This window comes from Triticum aestivum, chromosome 5B (genome assembly GCF_018294505.1).
Source record: "Triticum aestivum cultivar Chinese Spring chromosome 5B, IWGSC CS RefSeq v2.1, whole genome shotgun sequence".
In the NCBI taxonomy this organism is placed as follows: Eukaryota; Viridiplantae; Streptophyta; class Magnoliopsida; order Poales; family Poaceae; genus Triticum; species Triticum aestivum.
Genome location: NC_057807.1, coordinates 533,097,852 through 533,117,755, shown reverse-complemented (window position 1 = coordinate 533,117,755; position 19,904 = coordinate 533,097,852). Strand labels below are relative to the sequence as shown.

The window sequence follows — 19,904 nt, the reverse complement described above, 5'->3', positions numbered from 1 at the left end:
AACACATTTCCGTACGTCAGCCAATAGGAGTCAACCAACCAACCGTCCGACTGTTAGCAAGCACAAACTGGAACCTGATCGTCGTTTAACACGCGATCGCGATGCATGCATGCATGCATGCACCAACACCAAAGAGGAACATCCCCGCTCCTGCGCTCGTACATGCATGCATGCCGTACGTGCAATAGTGGTAGTGCTAAACTAATTAATTGATTAAGCACAAGCGGACCAGTAATCTATTGGTCTTATACAGCAATAGTACTACACAAAATGATTAAGTGCTTCCTCTTTTCTGGTTTATTAGGCCATCGTGTATCCTAGATAGACGATTTGATGAACATTATAGGAGTTATATACTAATATTACAATAGTGGTTACTTTTGCGGCGATTATTACAATGATGATACCATTAGAAATTTCAATTGTTCTATTTTATAATGGAATAGCCTTTTGTGATATATAATTCATGCTCACATTGGTAAAACTCTGACGAGCTAGAGATACGGACAGGAGCTAAAGCGTGGTAAAATGAGAGAGTAGGTGACTAGCGTAATTAATTAAGTGTAGATCGATCAGCGGGCGTGGCGTTGTAGCCGACCTTCCCGATCTCCCACCGCAGCTTGGGCGCCGCCGGGTCGTCTTCCTCCACCGCCACGTACTCCTGCGACCCAAACGAATTAGCGTCAACCGTTACGTACTGAACAATCGTGGAAACTTTTCAGCTCGACACGCTAGCTAGCTAGGACGACTACTAATCAGTAATCAAAGAGTAGAGGCAGCTATCTAGCTCGCTGATGCCGTCGTGACACAGCACACGGGAAACGAACGGAGACCCAGCTAGCTAGTCATGCATGCAGTATTTTTTTTATTTTGCGGTTAACAGTACGTACCTCGAGCTTGCGGACGAGGTCCCTGGCGTCGGACGCGCTGACGAAGATGTGAAGGTGGGCGGGCCGGATGAAGCCGTCGTCCACCGCCTTGTCGATGAAGGCCAGCAGGAAGTCGTAGTACCCCTCCACGTTCAGCAGCCCCACCTACACCATTCCGCCATTAGCAGAGCTAACTAAGTAAGTAACTGCAGCAGCTAAAACCAGTGATTTCATGAGCTTAACTGGCTTGGTGTGGATGCCGAGCTGCGCCCAGGTGATGACCTCCAGCAGCTCGTCCAGGGTGCCGTAGCCGCCGGGCAGCGCGATGAAGGCGTCGGCGTTGCGCGCCATGGCCGCCTTCCGCTCGTGCATCCCCGACACCGCCACCACCTCCCCCACCGTCTCCCCGGTGATCTAACATCAGTCCATTTTGCATGCATGCATGGATTACTTAATTAGTACTAGTACAAGCTACTGCTACTCCCCAAGGATACTGCAAAATATGTAATTAACATGCATGCATCGTTCCTGTGGTTGTGGTCGGGTGTCCAGACGTCGATCGTACCTCCTTGCCCATGAGAGCGGTGGGTATGACGCTGCACATCAAAGAAAAGCAGAACGCGATTGCCGTGAGCAACTTAATTGGACATGGATACTGTTAATTAGGCCAGTCGGAGAAACTTCAGTGTCCACAGAAAGGTGGCTACAGTACTACTATTAGTAAATGAAGCGAAAGAGAGAAAAGAAACCAGGCGATGGACAATAATGCAAGTGTCTGACTCACCCGATGACGTGGCCGCCGGCCTTGTGGACGGACTCGGAGACCTCCCCCATGAGCCCCAGGCTGCCCCCGCCGTACACCAGACCCATCCCACGAGCAACCTGCAGCCCACACGCATGTGCAACATGCTTAATAACAAACAAACTAACTAACTAATCATCATGCACAAAACGTGTGCAATTAACTCGAGCGATTACGTACCAGCTCCCTGCCCAGCTCGACGGCGGCGTCGCGGTAGCTGCTGCGCTTCCCGGAGCTGCTCCCGCAGAACACGCACACCCGCCGGAACCGAGGCCCCTCCTCCACCTCCACCTCCACGACGGCGCCCTCACCAACACCGCCGCTGCGGTTCTTGGCCGCCGCTGTCTCCTCCATCCCTCCGCCGCCGCCCTGCATGACTCCTTGGTTGCCGACTGCCGTACGTACCGGGCGGTGTCGTGCGCTCTCCCGTGTGGACTGTGGACTGCTGGTGGCGGGTGTCGATGGGTATATATCATGGCATGGGAGCGCAAGGGAACGGGAGTTCGTGATGGATGGCACACTACCAACTGGAGGAGTACAAGTGTTTCTTTTACCACAGTTAACTCTCTGATCGACCGGGCATGATCGCGGGGTCATTGATCATTCTAGACCGGCCGGGCGTGCAGTGCGTACTGGTCCATCCATCCAGTTCTAACCAATATGTGGAACTGCTCCATATATAGATGGTGCCATGCCCATGCTATGCCTGTCAACTAGAGTTATTAGGATATATCTTAATTCTATCGTAATTTCATTCCCAGGTCAAATTTCAGAAGAAAAAGACGACCAAATTAGAGACTTTGTCATGTCAGTTGTGAGGATTTGTAATCTCTGTAACCTCCGGCCGGGTTTATTAGGTCTCCTTGTGTTTTGAGTCAACCTTGTACCGTACATTTGATTTGTAGAATATAAGTGAATGCCATAAAATCTACTCCCTCCATTCCTAAATGTAAGTCTCTTCGGACATTTCAATGCGGACTACATATGAAGCAAAATGAGTGAATCTGCACTCTAAAATTATGTCTATATACATCTGTATATAGTTTTTATTGAAATTCATAAAAAGACTTATATTTAGAAACAGAGAGAGTGCATTGTTGGACATTACCAAGGACACCAATCACCAGTTAACCACTCATCATAGGGCGATGACTCTTGATACGACCGTGTTCTCTGTCACTACCGGCGTTACTGTTATTTCACCTTATCCTAAGGATGTATATGCACCATATATATCAAGGTACCTGCCTATCATCTACGGAGATGCGGAACAATACTTTGTCTCGAGCCAGATTGCTAATTTGCATTGTACTGATGAGAGCAAGATTATGCACGTCAAGGAACGAGGTAGCCACATGTTACCAAGTTATGTACTCCTTCCGTCCCAAAATTCTTGTCTTAGATTTGTCTACATACTGATGTATCTAGTTACGTTTTAGTGTTAGATACATCCGTATCTAGACAAATCTAAGATAAGAATTTTGGGACGGAGGGAGTATGCATGCAACCAATAACGTGTAGAACTAGAATTGAGCAAACAAAAGAATCTGCATGCAACATTGATGCGACAGAGATAAGCAAGGTCACGTGCATGCATGGGAAATTTGTCCATTACGTAGCTACAATACAGGAAAGAGTCCTGACCAAATACAGGTTCCATCAGGTGCGGCCACCCGATCAGGAATTGTACTCCGTGACGTACATGAAGATTAAAGATTTGCATTCTTTGAAAGGAACCGGGTGGGGTCCACCTGCAGACTACACGAGAAGCCTCATCACCAACCAAACAAGTCATCGTTATTTTTGTTTCCTTAGATTAAATCAAGTCGGTTGTTATCTTTTGGTAGGACAAGTTTGTTTTTCCTTTGATTTAGAGGTTATTTTTTATGAAATAAACACGATGTGTTTTTCATGTTAGACACCCGTATCAAGTTTTGTAGGGATCTTTAGAAAACCTTTGTGTTGCGATTTCTCTTTTTGAAAATTGTTTTGCGCGTAAGTACCTTCGTCGAGATTGGTTTTCTTGTGCTGGGCCGCAAGATTCAAACCCTCTACTTCGTGTACATCGCGTGCGCGGGCGAGAGGTTGCTACTGGTGGTGATGAAGTTGTTGGGGAACGTAGTAATTTCAAAAAATTTCCTACGCACACGCAAGATCATGGTGATGATATAGCAACGAGAGGGGAGAGTGTTCGTCCACGTACCCTCGTAGACCGTAAGCGGAAGCGTTAGCACAACGCGGTTGATGTAGTCGTACGTCTTCACGATCCGACCGATCCAAGCACCGAACGTACGGGGCCTCCGAGTTCAGCACACGTTCAGCTCGATGACGATCTCCGGCCCTCCGATCCAGCAAAGGCTCCGGAGATGAGTTCCATCAGCACGACGGCGTGGTGACGATGTTGATGTTCTACCGGCGCAGGGCTTCGCCTAAGCTTCGCGACGATATGACCGAGGTGGAATATGGTGGAAGGGGGCACCGCACACGGCTAAGGAACGATCCGTAGATCAACTTGTGTGTCTATGGGGTGCCCCCCGCCCCCGTATATAAAGGAGCCAGGGGGGAGGAGGCCGCCGGCCTAAGGGGGCGCGCCAAGGGGGGAGTCCTACTCCCACCGGGAGTAGGACTCCCCATTTCCAAGTTGGAGTAGGAGAGAAGGGGGAAAGAGGAGGAGGAGGGGAAGGAAAGGGGGGGCGCCGCCCCCCTTCCCTTGTCCTATTCGGACTAGGAGGGGGAGGGGCGCGCGGCCCCCTCCTGGCTCCTTCCTCTTCTCCCTCTTGGCCCATGTAGGCCCATTAACCCCCCGGGGGGTTCCGGTAACCTCCCGGTACTCCGGTAAAATGCCGATTTCACCCGGAACCATTCCGATGTCCAAACACAGGCTTCCAATATATCAATCTTTATGTCTCGACCATTCTGAGACTCCTCGTCATGTCCGTGATCACATCCGGGACTCCGAACAAACTTCGGTACATCAAAACTTATAAACTCATAAATAAACTGTCATCGAAACGTTAAGCGTGCGGACCCTACGGGTTCGAGAACTATGTAGACATAACCGAGACACGTTTCCAGTCAATAACCAATAGCGGGACCTGGATGCCCATATTGGCTCCCACATATTCTACGAAGATCTTTATTGGTCAAACCGCATAACAACATACGTTGTTCCCTTTGTCATCGGTATGTTACTTACCCGAGATTCGATCGTCGGTATCCAATACCTAGTTCAATCTCGTTACCGGCAAGTCTCTTTACTCGTTCCGTAATACATCATCTCACAACTAACTCATTAGTTGCATTGCTTGCAAGGCTTATGTGATGTGCATTACCGAGAGGGCCTAGAGATACCTCTCCGACAATCGGAGTGACAAAACCTAATCTCGAAATACGCCAACTCAACATGTACCTTTGGAGACACCTGTAGTACTCCTTTATAATCACCCAGTTACGTTGTGACGTTTGGTAGTACCCAAAGTGTTCCTCCGGTAAACGGGAGTTGCATAATCTCATAGTTACAGGAACATGTATAAGTCATGAAGAAAGCAATAGCAACATACTAAACGATCAAGTGCTAGGCTAACGGAATGGGTCATGTCAATCACATCATTCTCCTAATGATGTGATCCCGTTAATCAAATGACAACTCTTTTGTCCATGGCTAGGAAACATAACCATCTTTGATAAACGAGCTAGTCAAGTAGAGGCATACTAGTGACACTATGTTTGTCTATGTATTCACACATGTATTATGTTTCCGGTTAATACAATTCTAGCATGAATAATAAACATTTATCATGATATAAGGAAATAAATAATAACTTTATTATTGCCTCTAGGGCATATTTCCTTCAGTCTCCCACTTGCACTAGAGTCAATAATCTAGTTCACATTGCCATGTGATTTAACACCAATATTCACATCTGTATGTGATTAATACCCATAGTTCACATCATCATGTGATCAACACCCAAAGGGTTTGTTCACATCGCTATGTGATTAACACCCAAAGAGTACTAAGGTATGATCATGTTTTGCTTGTGAGAGAAGTTTAGTCAACGGGTCTGTCATATTCAGAGCCGTATGTACTTTGCAAATATTCTATGTCTACAATGCTCTTCGCGGAGCTACTCTAGCTAATTGCTCCCACTTTCAATATGTATCCAGATTGAGACTTAGAGTCATCTGGATTGGTGTGAAAGCTTGCACCAATGTAACTCTTTACGACGGGCTCTTTTATCACCTCCATAATCGAGAAATATTTCCTTAGTCCCCACTAAGGATATTCTTGACCAATGTCCAGTGATCTACTCCTAGATCACTATTGTACTCCCTTGCCAAATTCAGAGCAAGATATACAATAGGTCTGGTACATAACATAGCATACTTTATAGAACCTATGACTGAGGCATAGGGAATGACTTTCATTCTCTTTTCTATTTTCTGCCGTGGTCGGGATTTGAGTCTTACTCAATTTCACACCTTTGCAACACAGGCAAGAACTCTTTCTTTGACTGTTCCATCTTGAACTATTTCAAAATCTTGCCAAGGTATGTACTCATTGAAAATCTTATAAAGCATCTTGATCTATCTCAATAGATCTTGATGTTCAATATGTAAGTAGCTTTTACCGAGGTCTTTCTTTTAAAGATTCCTTCAAAAACACTCCTTTATGCTTTGCAGAATAATTCTACATTATTTCCGATCAACAATATGTCGTTCGCATATACTTATCAGAAATGCTGTAGTGCTCCCACTCACTTTCTTGTAAATACAGGCTTCACCGTAAGTCTGTACAAAACTATATGCTTTGATCAACTTATCAAAGCGTATATTCCAACTCTGAGATGCTTGCACCAGTCGATAGATGGATCGCTGGAGCTTGCACATTTTGTTAGCACCTTTAGGATTGACAAAACCTTCTGGTTGCATCATATACAACTCTTCTTTAATAAATCCATTAAGGAATGCAGTTTTGACATCCTTTTGCCAGATTTCATAAAATGTGGCAATTGCTAACATGATTCGGACAGACTTAAGCATCGATATGAGTGAGAAAATCTCATCGTATTCAACACCTTGAACTTGTCGAAAACCTTTCGCAACAAGTCGAGCTTAGTATATAGTAATACTGCTATCAGTGTCCGTCTTCCTCTTGAAGATCCATTTATTTAACATGGCTTGCTGATCATCGAGCAAGTCAATCAAAGTCCATACTTTGTTCTCATAGATGGATCTCATCTCAGATTTTATGGCCTCAAGCCATTTCGTGGAATCTAGGCTCATCATCGCTTCCTCATAGTTCGTAGGTTCATCATGGTCTAGTAACATGACTTCCAGAACAGGATTACCGTACCATTCTGGTGCAGATCGTACTCTGTAAGACCTACGAGGTTTTGTAGTAACTTGATCTGAAGTTTCATGATCATCATCATTAGCTTCCTCAGTAATTGGTGTAGGAATCACTGGAAATGATTTCTGTGATGAACTACTTTCCAATTCGGGAGAAGGTACAAATTACCTTATCAAGCTCTACTTTCCTCCCACTCACTTCTTTCGAGAGAAACTCCTTCTCTAGAAAGGATCCATTTTTAGCAACGAATGTTTTGCCTTCGGATCTGTGATAGAAGGATTACCCAACTGTTTCCTTTGGGTATTCTATGAAGACGCACTTCTCCGATTTGGGTTTGAGCTTATCAGGATGAAACTTTTTCACATAAGCATCGCAACCCAAACTTTAAGAAACGACAGCTTAGGTTTACTGCTAAACCATAGTTCATACGGTGTCGTCTCAACGGATTTAGATGGTGCCCTTTTAACGTGAATGCAGCTGTCTCTAATGCATAACCCCAAAACAATATTGGTAAATCAGTAAGAGACATCATAGATCGCACCATATCCAATAAAGTGCGGTTACGACGTTCGGACACACCATAACGTTGTGGTGTTCCAGGTGGCGTGAACTGTGAAACTATTTCACATTGTTTTAATTGAAGACCAAACTCGTAACTCAAATATTCGTCTCCGCGATCAGATCGCATAAACTTTATTTTCTTGTTACGATGATTTTTCCACTTCACTCTGAAATTCTTTGAACCTTTCAACTATTTCAGACTTATGTTTCATCAAGTAGATATACCCATATCTGCTCAAATCATCTTGTGAAGGTCAGAAAATAACGATACTTGCCACGAGCATCAATACTCATTGGATCGCATACATCAGTATGTATTATTTCCAACAAGTTTGTTGCTCGTTCCATTGTTCCGAAGAACGGAGTTTTAGTCATTTTGGCCAAAAGACACGGTTCACAAGCATCAAATGATTCATAACCAAGTGATTCCGAAAATCCATCTTTATGGAGTTTCTTCATGCGCTTTACACCGATATGACCCAAACAGCAGTGCCACAAATAAGTTGCACTATCATTATTAACTTTGCATCTTTTGGCATCAATATTACGAATATGTGTATCACTACGATCAAGATCCAATAAACTATTTTCATTGGGTGTATGACCATTGAAGATTTTATTCATGTAAACAGAACAACAATTATTCTCTGATTTTAAATGAATAACCCTATTGCAATAAACATGATCAAATCATATTCATGCTCAACGCAAACGCTAAATAACATTTATTTAGGTTTAACACTAATCCCGAAAGTATAGGGATTGTGCGATGATGATCATATCAATCTTGGAACTACTTCCAACACTCATCGTCACTTCCCCTTTAACTAGTCTCTGTTTATTCTGTAACTCCTGTTTCGAGTTACTAATCTTAGCAACCGAACAAGTATCAAATACTCAGGGGCTACTATAAACACTAGCAAGGCACACATTAATAACCTGTATATCAAATATACCCTTGTTCACTTTGCCATCCTTCTTATCTACCAAATATTCAGGGCATTTCCACTTCCAGTGACTATTTCCTTTGCAGTGTAAGCACTTAGTTTCAGGCTATGGTCCAGCTTTGGGCTTCTTCGCAGGAGTGACAACTTGCTTCTCTTTCCATTTGAAGTTCCCTTTCTTTCCCTTTGCCCTTTTCTTGAAACTAGTGGTCGTGTCAATCATCAACACTTGATGCTCTTTCTTGATTTCTACCTTCGTCGATTTCAACATCACGAAGAGCTCGGGAATCGTTTTCGTCATCCCTTGCATACTATAGTTCATCACGAAGTTCTACTAACTTGGTGATGGTGACTAGAGAATTCTGTCAATCACTATCTTATCTGGAAGATTAACTCCCACTTGATTTAAGCGATTGAAGTACCCAGATAATTTGAGCACATGCTCACTAGTTGAGCGATTCTCCTCCATCTTTTAGCTATAGAACTTGTTGGAGACTTCATATCTCTCTACTCGGGTATTTGCTTGAAATATTAACTTCAATTCCTGGAACATCTCATATGGTCCATGATGTTCAAAACATCTTTGAAGTCCCGATTCTAAGCCGTTAAGCATGGTGCACTAAACTATCAAGTAGTCATCATATTGAGCTAGCCAAACGTTCATAACGTCTGCATCTGCTCCTGCAATAGGTTTGTCACCTAGCGGTGCATCAAGGACATAATTCTTCTGTGCAGCAATGAGGATAAACCTCAGATCACGGATCCAATCCGCATCATTGCTACTAACATCTTTCAACACAGTTTTCTCTAGGAACATATCAAAATGAACATATGAAAGCAACAACGCGAGCTATTGATCTACAACATAATTTGCAAAATACTACCAGGACTAAGTTCATGATAAATTTAAGTTCAATTAATCATATTACTTAAGAACTCCCACTTAGACAGACATCTCTCTGGTCATCTAAGTGATCACGTGATCCAAATCAACCAAACCATGTCCGATCATCACGTGAGATGGAGTAGTTTTCAATGGTGAACATCACTATGCTGATCATATCTACTATATGATTCACGCTCGACCTTTCGGTCTCCATGTTCCGAGGCCATATCTGTATATGCTAGGCTCGTCAAGTTTAACCTGAGTATTCCGCGTGTGCAACTGTTTTGCACCCGTTGTATTTGAACGTAGAGCCTATCACACCCGATCATCACGTGGTGTCTCAGCACGAAGAACTTTCGCAACGGTGCATACTCAGGGAGAACACTTCTTGATAATTAGTGAGAGATCATCTTAAAATGCTACCGTCAAACAAAACAGAATAAGATGTATAACAGATAAACATCATATGCAATCAAAATATGTGACATGATATGGCCATGATCATCTTGCCTTTGATCTCCATCTCCAAAGTACTGTCATGATCTCTATCATCACCGACACGACACCATGATCTTCATCATCTTGATCTATATCAATGTGTCGTCACATGGTCGTCTTGCCAACTATTGCTCTTGCAACTATTGCTATCGCACAACGATAAAGTAAAGCAATTATTTGGCACTTGCATCTTATGCAACAAAGAGACAACCATAGGGCTTCTGCCAGTTGCCGATAACTTCAACAAAACATGATCATCTCATACAACAACTTATATCTCATCACGTCTTGACCATATCACATCACAACATGCCCTGCAAAAACAAGTTAGACGTCCTCTACTTTGTTGTTGCAAGTTTTACGTGGCTGCTACGGGCTTAGCAAGAACCGTTCTTACCTACGCATCAAAACCACAACGATAGTTCGTCAAGTTGGTGATGTTTTAACCTTCGCAAGGACCGGGCGTAGCCACACTCGATTCAGCTAAAGTGAGAGAGACAGACACCCGCCAGCCACCTTTAAGCACGAGTGCTCGCAACGGTGAAACCAGTCTCGCGTAAGCATACGCGTAATGTCGGTCCGGGCCGCTTCATCTCACAATACCGCCGAACCAAAGTATGACATGCTGGTAAGCAGTATGACTTGTATCGCCCACAACTCACTTGTGTTCTACTCGTGCATATAACATCAACGCATAAAACCTAGGCTCGGATGCCACTGTTGGGGAATGTAGTAATTTCAAAAAAATTCCTACGCACACGCAAGATCATGGTGATGATATAGCAACGAGAGGGGAGAGTGTTCGTCCACGTACCCTCGTAGACCGTAAGCAGAAGCATTAGCACAACGCGGTTGATGTAGTCGTACGTCTTCACGATCCGACCGATCCAAGCACCGAACGTACGGGGCCTCCGAGTTCAGCACACGTTCAGCTCGATGACGATCTCCGGCCCTCCGATCCAGCAAAGGCTCCGGAGATGAGTTCCGTCAGCACGACGGCGTGGTGACGATGTTGATGTTCTACCGGCGCAGGGCTTCGCCTAAGCTTCGCGACGATATGACCGAGGTGGAATATGGTGGAAGGGGGCACCGCACACGGTTAAGGAACGATCCGTAGATCAACTTGTGTGTCTATGGGGTGCCCCCCACCCCCGTATATAAAGGAGCCAGGGGGGAGGAGGCCGCCGGCCTAAGGGGGCGCGCCAAGGGGGGGAGTCCTACTCCCACCGCGAGTAGGACTCCCCTTTTCCAAGTTGGAGTAGGAGAGAAGGGGGAAAGAGGAGGAGGAGGGGAAGGAAAGGGGGGGGGGGCGCCGCCCCCTTCCCTTGTCCTATTCGGACTAGGAGGGGGAGAGGCGCGCGGCCCCCTCCTGGCTCCTTCCTCTTCTCCCTCTTGGCCCATGTAGGCCCATTAACCCCCCGGGGGGTTCCGGTAACCTCCCGGTACTCCGGTAAAATGCCGATTTCACCCGGAACCATTCCGATGTCCAAACACAGGCTTCCAATATATCAATCTTTATGTCTCAACCATTCTGAGACTCCTCTTCATGTCCGTGATCACATCCGGGACTCCGAACAAACTTCGGTACATCAAAACTTATAAACTCATAATAAAACTGTCATCGAAACGTTAAGCGTGCGGACCCTACGGGTTCGAGAACTATGTAGACATGACCGAGACACGTTTCCGGTCAATAACCAATAGCGGGACCTGGATGCCCATATTGGCTCCCACATATTCTACGAAGATCTTTATCGGTCAAACCGCATAACAACATACATTGTTCCCTTTGTCATCGGTATGTTACTTACCCGAGATTCGATCGTCGGTATCCAATACCTAGTTCAATCTCGTTACCGGCAAGTCTCTTTACTCGTTCCGTAATACATCATCTCGCAACTAACTCATTAGTTGCATTGCTTGCAAGGCTTATGTGATGTGCATTACCGAGAGGGCCCAGAGATACCTCTCCGACAATCGGAGTGACAAAACCTAATCTCGAAATACGCCAACTCAACATGTACCTTTGGAGACACCTGTAGTACTCCTTTATAATCACCCAGTTACGTTGTGACGTTTGGTAGTACCCAAAGTGTTCCTCCGGTAAACGGGAGTTGCATAATCTCATAGTTACAGGAACATGTTTAAGTCATGAAGAAAGCAATAGCAACATACTAAACAATCAAGTGCTAGGCTAACGGAATGGGTCATGTCAATCACATCATTCTCCTAATGATGTGATCCCGTTAATCAAATGACAGCTCTTTTGTCCATGGCTAGGAAACATAACCATCTTTGATAAACGAGCTAGTCAAGTAGAGGCATACTAGTGACACTATGTTTGTCTATGTATTCACACATGTATTATGTTTCCGGTTAATACAATTCTAGCATGAATAATAAACATTTATCATGATATAAGGAAATAAATAATAACTTTATTATTGCCTCTAGGGCATATTTCCTTCAGAAGTGTCGTGAAAGATCAGGCCGCAACAACAGATCGGATCTCGCCATCGAGGTTCGGTATCTATCAACTCTCCTCCACCCGACCCCCGTCAACCCCTACTAGCCCAAAGTAGGCGGCTACAACGGCATTGTCCCGACTCACACCATCCATGCACAAGCCAATGACCTAATACATGTGTTCACCTCGCTGGATGTCGAGACGCTCCTTCTGTCAGCCCTCTAGCATCCCCTTTCTTTGACCCTACATATGTCAAATCAGGCCAAGTAGCCCTACGATGCATCCTCGGCTGTGGGAGTGCCATGGGCCTCGAGTTTGAAGATGATTGCAGCTACACCCTCAGACTCAACATCACCACGCCAGAGTTGCACGTCGTCGTCCCACTATTCATTATCTTCGACTACTTTGCTTGCGTTGACGACATTGTTGTCGTTGCTCTACTCCAGTCTGCCATCGGTGGTTGTGCTGCTGATTTCTTCGTCACCACGATCTCACTGTTGGCGTTCCGGTTCCAAGTTGCCTCGGCTAGGGTTGTAGAGATCATTCTTGCACAATCTCGTGTAAGGCATCGAAACTATGTTTTCTCCTTTATTCATTCCTTGGTCGTACGTCTCAACTGTAGCTCAGCCCTCTTCGTCTGCTACCCACTCATGCCAATCTCTTGCACAACTTCTTCATGTTCCTGAAGATCTTTGCATGCATGGACTTCAAGCCTCTTACTTGGCACCGACTTTGTTCTCATGTCACACCCTCACCTGCTCCAACAGCCATGGTTACCGCATGTATGCAAGAGTCATCCAATTCACATTCACTATGAATGCCAAGCTTATGGCCATGATCCTGTGTTGTCCCTTCGGTGGAGATCACCACCTATATAACCTCATCGACGAGGAGGACTCTCGCCTCTCTTTCACTGTTGAAAATGCTGGGGTTGCCTCTCTCATCGTCTTCACGGGAGACTTCAAGAAGCTTGGAGTGCTAATCTGCTTCCCGAATCTAGCAACGTTCCCATCCATGACAACCGCAGCGGAAGCACAAGCATCATCAAGCTTCCACATGCATGCCACTCAGGACAGAAGAATCTTGGGAATGCGCACGCTGTGTGCGCCTTGTACATCTTCAGCTACCTATGATGCCGTACCGCTAGTGGAGGCTCAAGTTCTTGATCAATACCATGTTAGGCCACTACGCCCCGGTTATAGTTTCTAATACCACATGCTTAGTCTCTATCACTCTGCAAATCCAAAGGAATTCTTCTCATGCTTTGCCGAGCCAATGTTCAAATTTTGGATAACTTTCATGGCGCTTAAAGCTTCACCCACCAAACATGTTGGTTATATTTGCCTTAAACAACTATTTTTTTGCCCTTTCAGAGTTCCAAGTGGAGCAGGTGCACCACAATGTGGAGTTGCTATCTAGGGCTATCAGATTTCAAAATTTTGAGTCAGCCCGGCCCACGTCAATCTCTATAGTGAGCCCCGGCCTATGTTACTAGTCTATGTTACTACCCCTATAGTGAGAAGTAACATATGTGTGGTAACATGCAACAGTTCATTTATTAGGCTATAAACACATCTTGTCTTTATATGTGTGATGTTACTCATACTACTATTAACTAGCTATGTTACCACCTTCCTCTCTTTCTTCGTTTACTGCTTGCCACATCATCTATTTTATCTAGATATGTGTGATGTTACTACCTATGTTACTCCCACTATGGGTAGTATAAAACATCATTGCGCAAAACCTACACCTAATTGAGGAACCTAACCAAGCCATAGGACCTAGGATGTCTAATCAAAGTCACCTCCATTGTGATGTCTCTCAGCCACAACAGTACGCAACCAAGCACGGTCATCAACGCTCGCCATGACGGTCATCAACGCTCACTCCCATTCAGGCCAACTCCAGCACGCGACCCCAAACGGATGTCGGCTTTGTCTGGATTTCGTCCGTTTGGGTGTGGCATGGGGCCATGTCTGCCCGGGTTCGTGGATGTGTACGTTGTGCACCCAACGCGCGGCCGCATTTCGGCCGCATCTTGTCCACGTGCATGTAAAAGTGAGAAACAAAGGATTTAAGCCGCGGCCACGGTTCGCACTAGTTCACGCCGGCTGGCAACACAGCAGGGAGCCTACAGTCGACGCCGGCAATAAAGCCAGGTGGCGGCACACTAGCCAGCCTTCAAAAAGACATGTTTCACGCCAGTATGAAAGCCAGTGGCCAGCACAGGAGCCAGCCTTCAAAATGGACACAGTTTTGTCGCCGGCAACAAAGCCATCACCCGACACGCTAGCCAGCCTTCAAGAAGGAACACCATCGCGACCGTCGTGTCACCTAGATCATGCCGTCGCCAGCGAACATCTCCTTCTGCCGTTCATGAACCAAGCCTTCCTCTTCGGTGACATGTTGTTCTTGTCGACGATCATGATCGCTAGTGCCACCTCCTTGGCTTTAGTGTCAGCATTGGTGGCCTCGATCTCTAGCTTCTTGAGTTGAGCGGCCTCCTCGATGTCAAGCTTCTTCGTTTGAAGATCTAGGTATATCTTCAGTTGCTCCTTCCTCCCTTTGCTCTTCCTCTCCTCTCGCATTCCTTTTGGCTCATCATATCCTCTAAAGTTCCTTGCAAGGCTATAGAAGACGGATCAAGCTTCTCGTTGGACTTCGAGCATGTCTTGCACCTCGGCCTCTTGAGCACGTCACCCGCATCAGCCTCAGCCGCCGCCTCCTTCTCTCCTATCTTCTTCCTCGAGCATTGTATTGGTCCTTGAACTTGGGGCAATCTTTGATGAGCACCCAACAATGCGTGAGAGTGAATGGCTTGTCTTTGTGTCGGGCCTTGAAGGATTCCAAAGATTGGAATGCCTACACAATCAAACATGCGACCAACATGAAAGGACATAAAATGCATGAAACTTAAATGGCATGCCAACATGAATGGATGCATGATGGAAAAGAGAGGGACTTATACCAAGTCACCAAGGCCTAGGCCGCTCAGGGGATGGGCTTTGATGCTCTCAAGCGCGGCACAATATTTGTTGCATTCTTGTTGGATGAATACCCACCTTTTTTGGACTGAATTGATGTCGCGAGTGATTGTGAATTGGTAGGGGGCAAACTTTCTTCGCTCATGCAAGTTCTTGTGAACTCTTGTCCAAAAGACCATTCCTTTTTCTCGGCACCTATGATTGGATCTTGGCCGATTTCCTTCCAACTCCCGCAAAACAAAGTGTCCTCGGCTTGGCTATATGATCCCGTGCGAATGCTCTTTCTCCTCTTTTGTGCTTCGGCCTTTTGGGTGAGCTCTTAGATGAAACACAATGGCTCTTGCGAAATGTCGAGCTCGTCCTCCTCATCTTCACAATACAAGTCATCATCTTCATGCCACGAGTTTCCATGGCCGTCCTCATCAACATCATCATGGTCGCCGAACTGAGAGTCATGATAGGTACCACGGCCATCCCAGCTTTGGGTTGCGTCAGCATCAAAAGGTTGATCATGGCCATCGACGTGGAACGCCTCACCACGGCTGAGGGAGTCCTGGACAAGGGGGTGTCCGGACAGCCGGACTATCATCGTCAGCCGGACTCCAAGACTATGAAGATACAAGATTGAAGACTTCGTCCCGTGTCCGGATGGGACTTTCCTTGGCGTGGAAGGCAAGCTTGGCGATAGGGATATGTAGATCTCCTACCATTGTAACCGACTCTGTGTAACCCTAGCCCTCTCCGGTGTCTATATAAACCGGAGGGTTTTAGTCCGTAGGACGAACAACCATTACAACAATCATACCATAGGCTAGCTTCTAGGGTTTAGCCTCCTTGATCTCGTGGTAGATCCACTCTTGTACTACCCATATCCTCAATATCAATCAAGCAGGAGTAGGGTTTTACCTCCATTGAGAGGGCCCGAACCTGGGTAAAAACATCGTGTCCCTTGTCTCCTGTTACCATCCGCCTAGACGCACAGTTCGAGACCCCCTACCCGAGATCCGCCGGTTTTGACACCGACATTGGTGCTTTCATTGAGAGTTCCTCTGTGTCGTCACTGATAGGCTTGATGGCTTCTTCAATCAACAACAACGCCGTCCAGGGTGAGACTTTTCTCCCCGGACAGATCTCCGTGTTCGGCGGCTTCGCACTGCGGGCCAATTCACTTGGCCATCTGGAGCAGATCGAAAGCTACGCCCCTGGCCATCAGGTCAGGTTTGGAAGCCTAAACTTCACGGCTGACATCCGCGGGGACTTGATCTTCGATGGAGTCGAGCCACAGCCAAGCGTGCCGCACTGTCACGATGGGCATGATCTAGCTCTGCCGCTGTACAGCACCCTGGCGGCCGCACACAAGTCCGCTCTGACCCATAGTTCAGAGCCGACCGCATAGATCGAGGACAGGTGGCTGGACACCGCCTCGGGAGCTGCAACTTCCACGGCGATGGAGCCGAATACTGACGTTGTCCCTTATAAAGCTCGTGAGTCCGAGCCGCCGGACTCCTTGCCGGACTCCGAACCTCCCGCGCCCCTGCCAATCGAATCCGATTGGGCGCCGATCGTGGAGTTCACCGCCGCGGACATCTTTCAGCACTCACCCTTTGGCGACATCCTGAATTCGCTAAAACATCTCTCGTTATCAGGAGAACCCTGGCCGGACTGCGGTCAGGATGGTTGGGATGCGGACGACGAAGAAATTCAAAGCCCACCCACCACCCACTTTGTAGCCATTGTCGACGATTTAACTGAAATGCTAGACTACGACTCCGAAGACATCGACGGTATGGACGACGATGCCGGAGACTACCAAGAACCAGCGCCTACCGAGCACTGGAAGGCCACCCCAACCCATGATGTATATATGGTGGACACCCCAAAAGGAAGCGATAACGAGGAACAACGGGACACGGCAAAGGATAATTCCGCCGACAAACAACCAAAACGGCGACGCAGACGCCGCCCTAAGTCCCGCCTGGACAAAAACAGCACCCCTAATGACCCAGCAATAGAGCAGGGCAAACCAGTGGATGACGAACATGCAACCAAGCAACCATCCGAGCAGGACGAATCGGATAATCAATCCATGCCTGGCAAAAACAACAGTCCAGACGACCTCACGCCGGACACACCACCGGAGCATAAGAACCTTCACAAAAGACTTGTCGCCACTGCAAGAAGTCTGAAAAAGGAAAAACGGAAGCTCAAAACAGCGGAAGACATACTCAGAATGAGGTGGAGCAAAGTACTCAAGACCGCGGACAAATATGGCAATAGCCACCAAAGAAAGAGCTACCTGAAGCGCAAGCTGCTACCAGAATTCGATGAGGAGGCCATAGAGCCCCCACAGTAAAAAAGCAAAGAGGCCGCCTGGCTAGATAGACGACTAGATGACAGGCCAAAAGTGACAAGCGGTGCCGCACACAAGACGACACACGATCCTCACAAAACAGATGGCCCGGTCAGGTCCATTTATGGGTCAAAAAAGAGGGCCCCAGGAAGCAACACAACACGCCGCATGCTTGAAGATAACGGCACGCCTAAATACAGGGGCGCCGCACACCCACTATGTTTCACCGATGAGGTGCTGGATCATGAATTTCCAGCGGGATTCAAACCCGTAAACATAGAGGCATACGACGGAACAACAGACTCCGGAGTCTGGATTGAGGATTACATACTGCACATACACATGGCTAGAGGAGATGATCTCCACGCCATAAAATACCTACCCCTCAAGCTAAAAGGGCCAGCTCGGCATTGGCTCAAAAGCCTCCCAGAAAATACTGTTGGAAGTTGGGAAGAGCTCGAGGATGCGTTTAGAGCAAATTTTCAAGGGACCTATGTCCGACCTCCGGATGCAGACGATTTAAGTCACATAACTCAACAGCCCGGAGAGTCAGCGCACAAATTCTGGAACAGGTTTCTTACCAAAAAGAACCAAATAGTCGACTGTCCGGACGCCGAAGCCTTAGCAGCTTTTAAACATAATGTCCGAGATGAATGGCTCGCCAGACACCTCGGCCAAGAGAAGCCGAGAACTATGGCCGCGCTAACAAGCCTCATGACCCGCTTTTGCGCATGGGAGGACAGCTGGCTAGCAAGATGCAGCACCAGCGACCCGAGTACATCCGAGATCAGAGATGGAAACGGAAAATCACGGCGCAGAAAGGACCAGCGCCGAAATAAAGAAAAAAGCCCAAAGAATATGGCGGTCAACGCCGGATTCAAAAGCTCGCGGCCAAACAACAAAGCACTGCCTCTTAGGGACAACAGTGAAGAGCTATCCAACTTAAACAAAATTTTGGATCGGATATGTCAAATCCACAGCACCTCTGGAAGGCCTGCAAACCACACCCACCGAGATTGTTGGGTCTTCAAACAGTCCGGTCGACTCAATGCTGAACACAAGGGGCTCGACGCGCCAAGCGAGGATGATGACGAACCCCACCAGCAGAGCGCCGAAAAATAGAAGACTTTCCCACAAGAAGTCAAAACAGTAAACTCACTTCATGTGATATTACAGAACAACAGTGCGGCACCCAAAGTAGGTATCGCACGGTCCACCCCAGCGGAACCTCGAGATTGGATGTTAAAACCAATTACTTTCGACCACCTGGACTATTCCATAAGTATACGAAACGCAGGATGGACTGCTCTGATATTGGATCCTATAATCGACAGACTACAATTTACACAAGTCCTGATGGACGGCGGCAGTGATTTAAACCTGCTGTATCCGGACACAATCTGCAAGTTGGGGATAGACCTTACTAAAATTCGACATAGCCGCACTTCCTTCAAAGGAGTGACGCCAGGCCCCTATGCCAAGTGCACGGGCTCCTTACTACTAGAAGTTGTGTTCGGGTCACCCGACAACTTCCGACGCGAAAAGCTAATCTTTCATGTCGCCCCATTCAAAAGTAGCGATCAAGCACTATTGGGACATGAAGCTTTTGTCCGCTTTAACGCAATACCACACTACGCGTCTCTTACACTTAAAATGCCCGGTCCACGCGGCATCATATCATTAAAAGGTCGTTCAAGACCCCGGACACGGCTAGACGAGTCCGGCATAAAATAAGCTAGGGGCTCCCTAGCCGCACACCCCTTTACAAGGGGTTGTGCGTATGAGCTAATATAAGCTCAGCTTCATTCATTCATTCATATTTCGATTTTTAATTCATTTTTTTCACAATTACTTTTCAAACTAAGTTCCTCTCTTTTACAGATGAACAGCGTGTTACACCCGTCCAGGATACAGCACAACGGAGACACAGGCGCAGACGTGCAGCAGGGACCCGTTGCAAGGATTCTTTTCAGATTAAGACCCTGTGTAAACCTTTTTTACTGTCTCTTGTTGCTATACATCCCCTGGTTTCTTATCATAACCAGAGAGGAGGCTGACGTTTTGGCATCGGCTGCGTCAGAGGACCTTGCGTGTACCTGGACACTAGGGGCTTAGGGCATTGATCTGCCCGTCATCATAAAGACCGAACATCTCAGGGAGTGTTCGGCGTCTCGAGTTAGGCCTTAT

At 46.8% G+C, this 19,904-nt stretch overlaps 1 protein-coding gene across 1 annotated transcript; it reads right to left on the bottom strand.

Annotated features, from left to right (window-relative positions):
• Positions 1–251: 251 nt before the first annotated feature.
• Positions 252–2,282, bottom strand: LOC123116784 (probable cytokinin riboside 5'-monophosphate phosphoribohydrolase LOGL9). The gene is made up of 6 exons (XM_044537691.1): positions 1,852–2,282; positions 1,654–1,751; positions 1,435–1,465; positions 1,113–1,283; positions 891–1,034; positions 252–661 (listed from the first exon to the last, which is right to left on the bottom strand). The coding sequence occupies exons 1-6, from the start codon at positions 2,266–2,268 to the stop codon at positions 554–556; spliced, it is 969 nt and encodes a 322-aa protein (XP_044393626.1). The 5' UTR covers positions 2,269–2,282; the 3' UTR covers positions 252–553.
• Positions 2,283–19,904: the final 17,622 nt, after the last annotated feature.

What these genes read in the sequence shown, in the direction of transcription:
- LOC123116784 (XM_044537691.1), bottom strand. Translation starts at nt 2,268, where the DNA reads ATGACCCCGCGATCATGCCCGGTCGATCAGAGAGTTAACTGTGGTAAA. An exon ending in TCGAGCTGGGCAGGGAGCTG is followed by an intron (nt 1,752 to 1,851) that starts GTACGTAATCGC and finishes TGTGGGCTGCAG; the next exon opens with GTTGCTCGTGGGATGGGTCT. An exon ending in TCGGCATCCACACCAAGCCA is followed by an intron (nt 1,035 to 1,112) that starts GTTAAGCTCATG and finishes GGAATGGTGTAG; the next exon opens with GTGGGGCTGCTGAACGTGGA.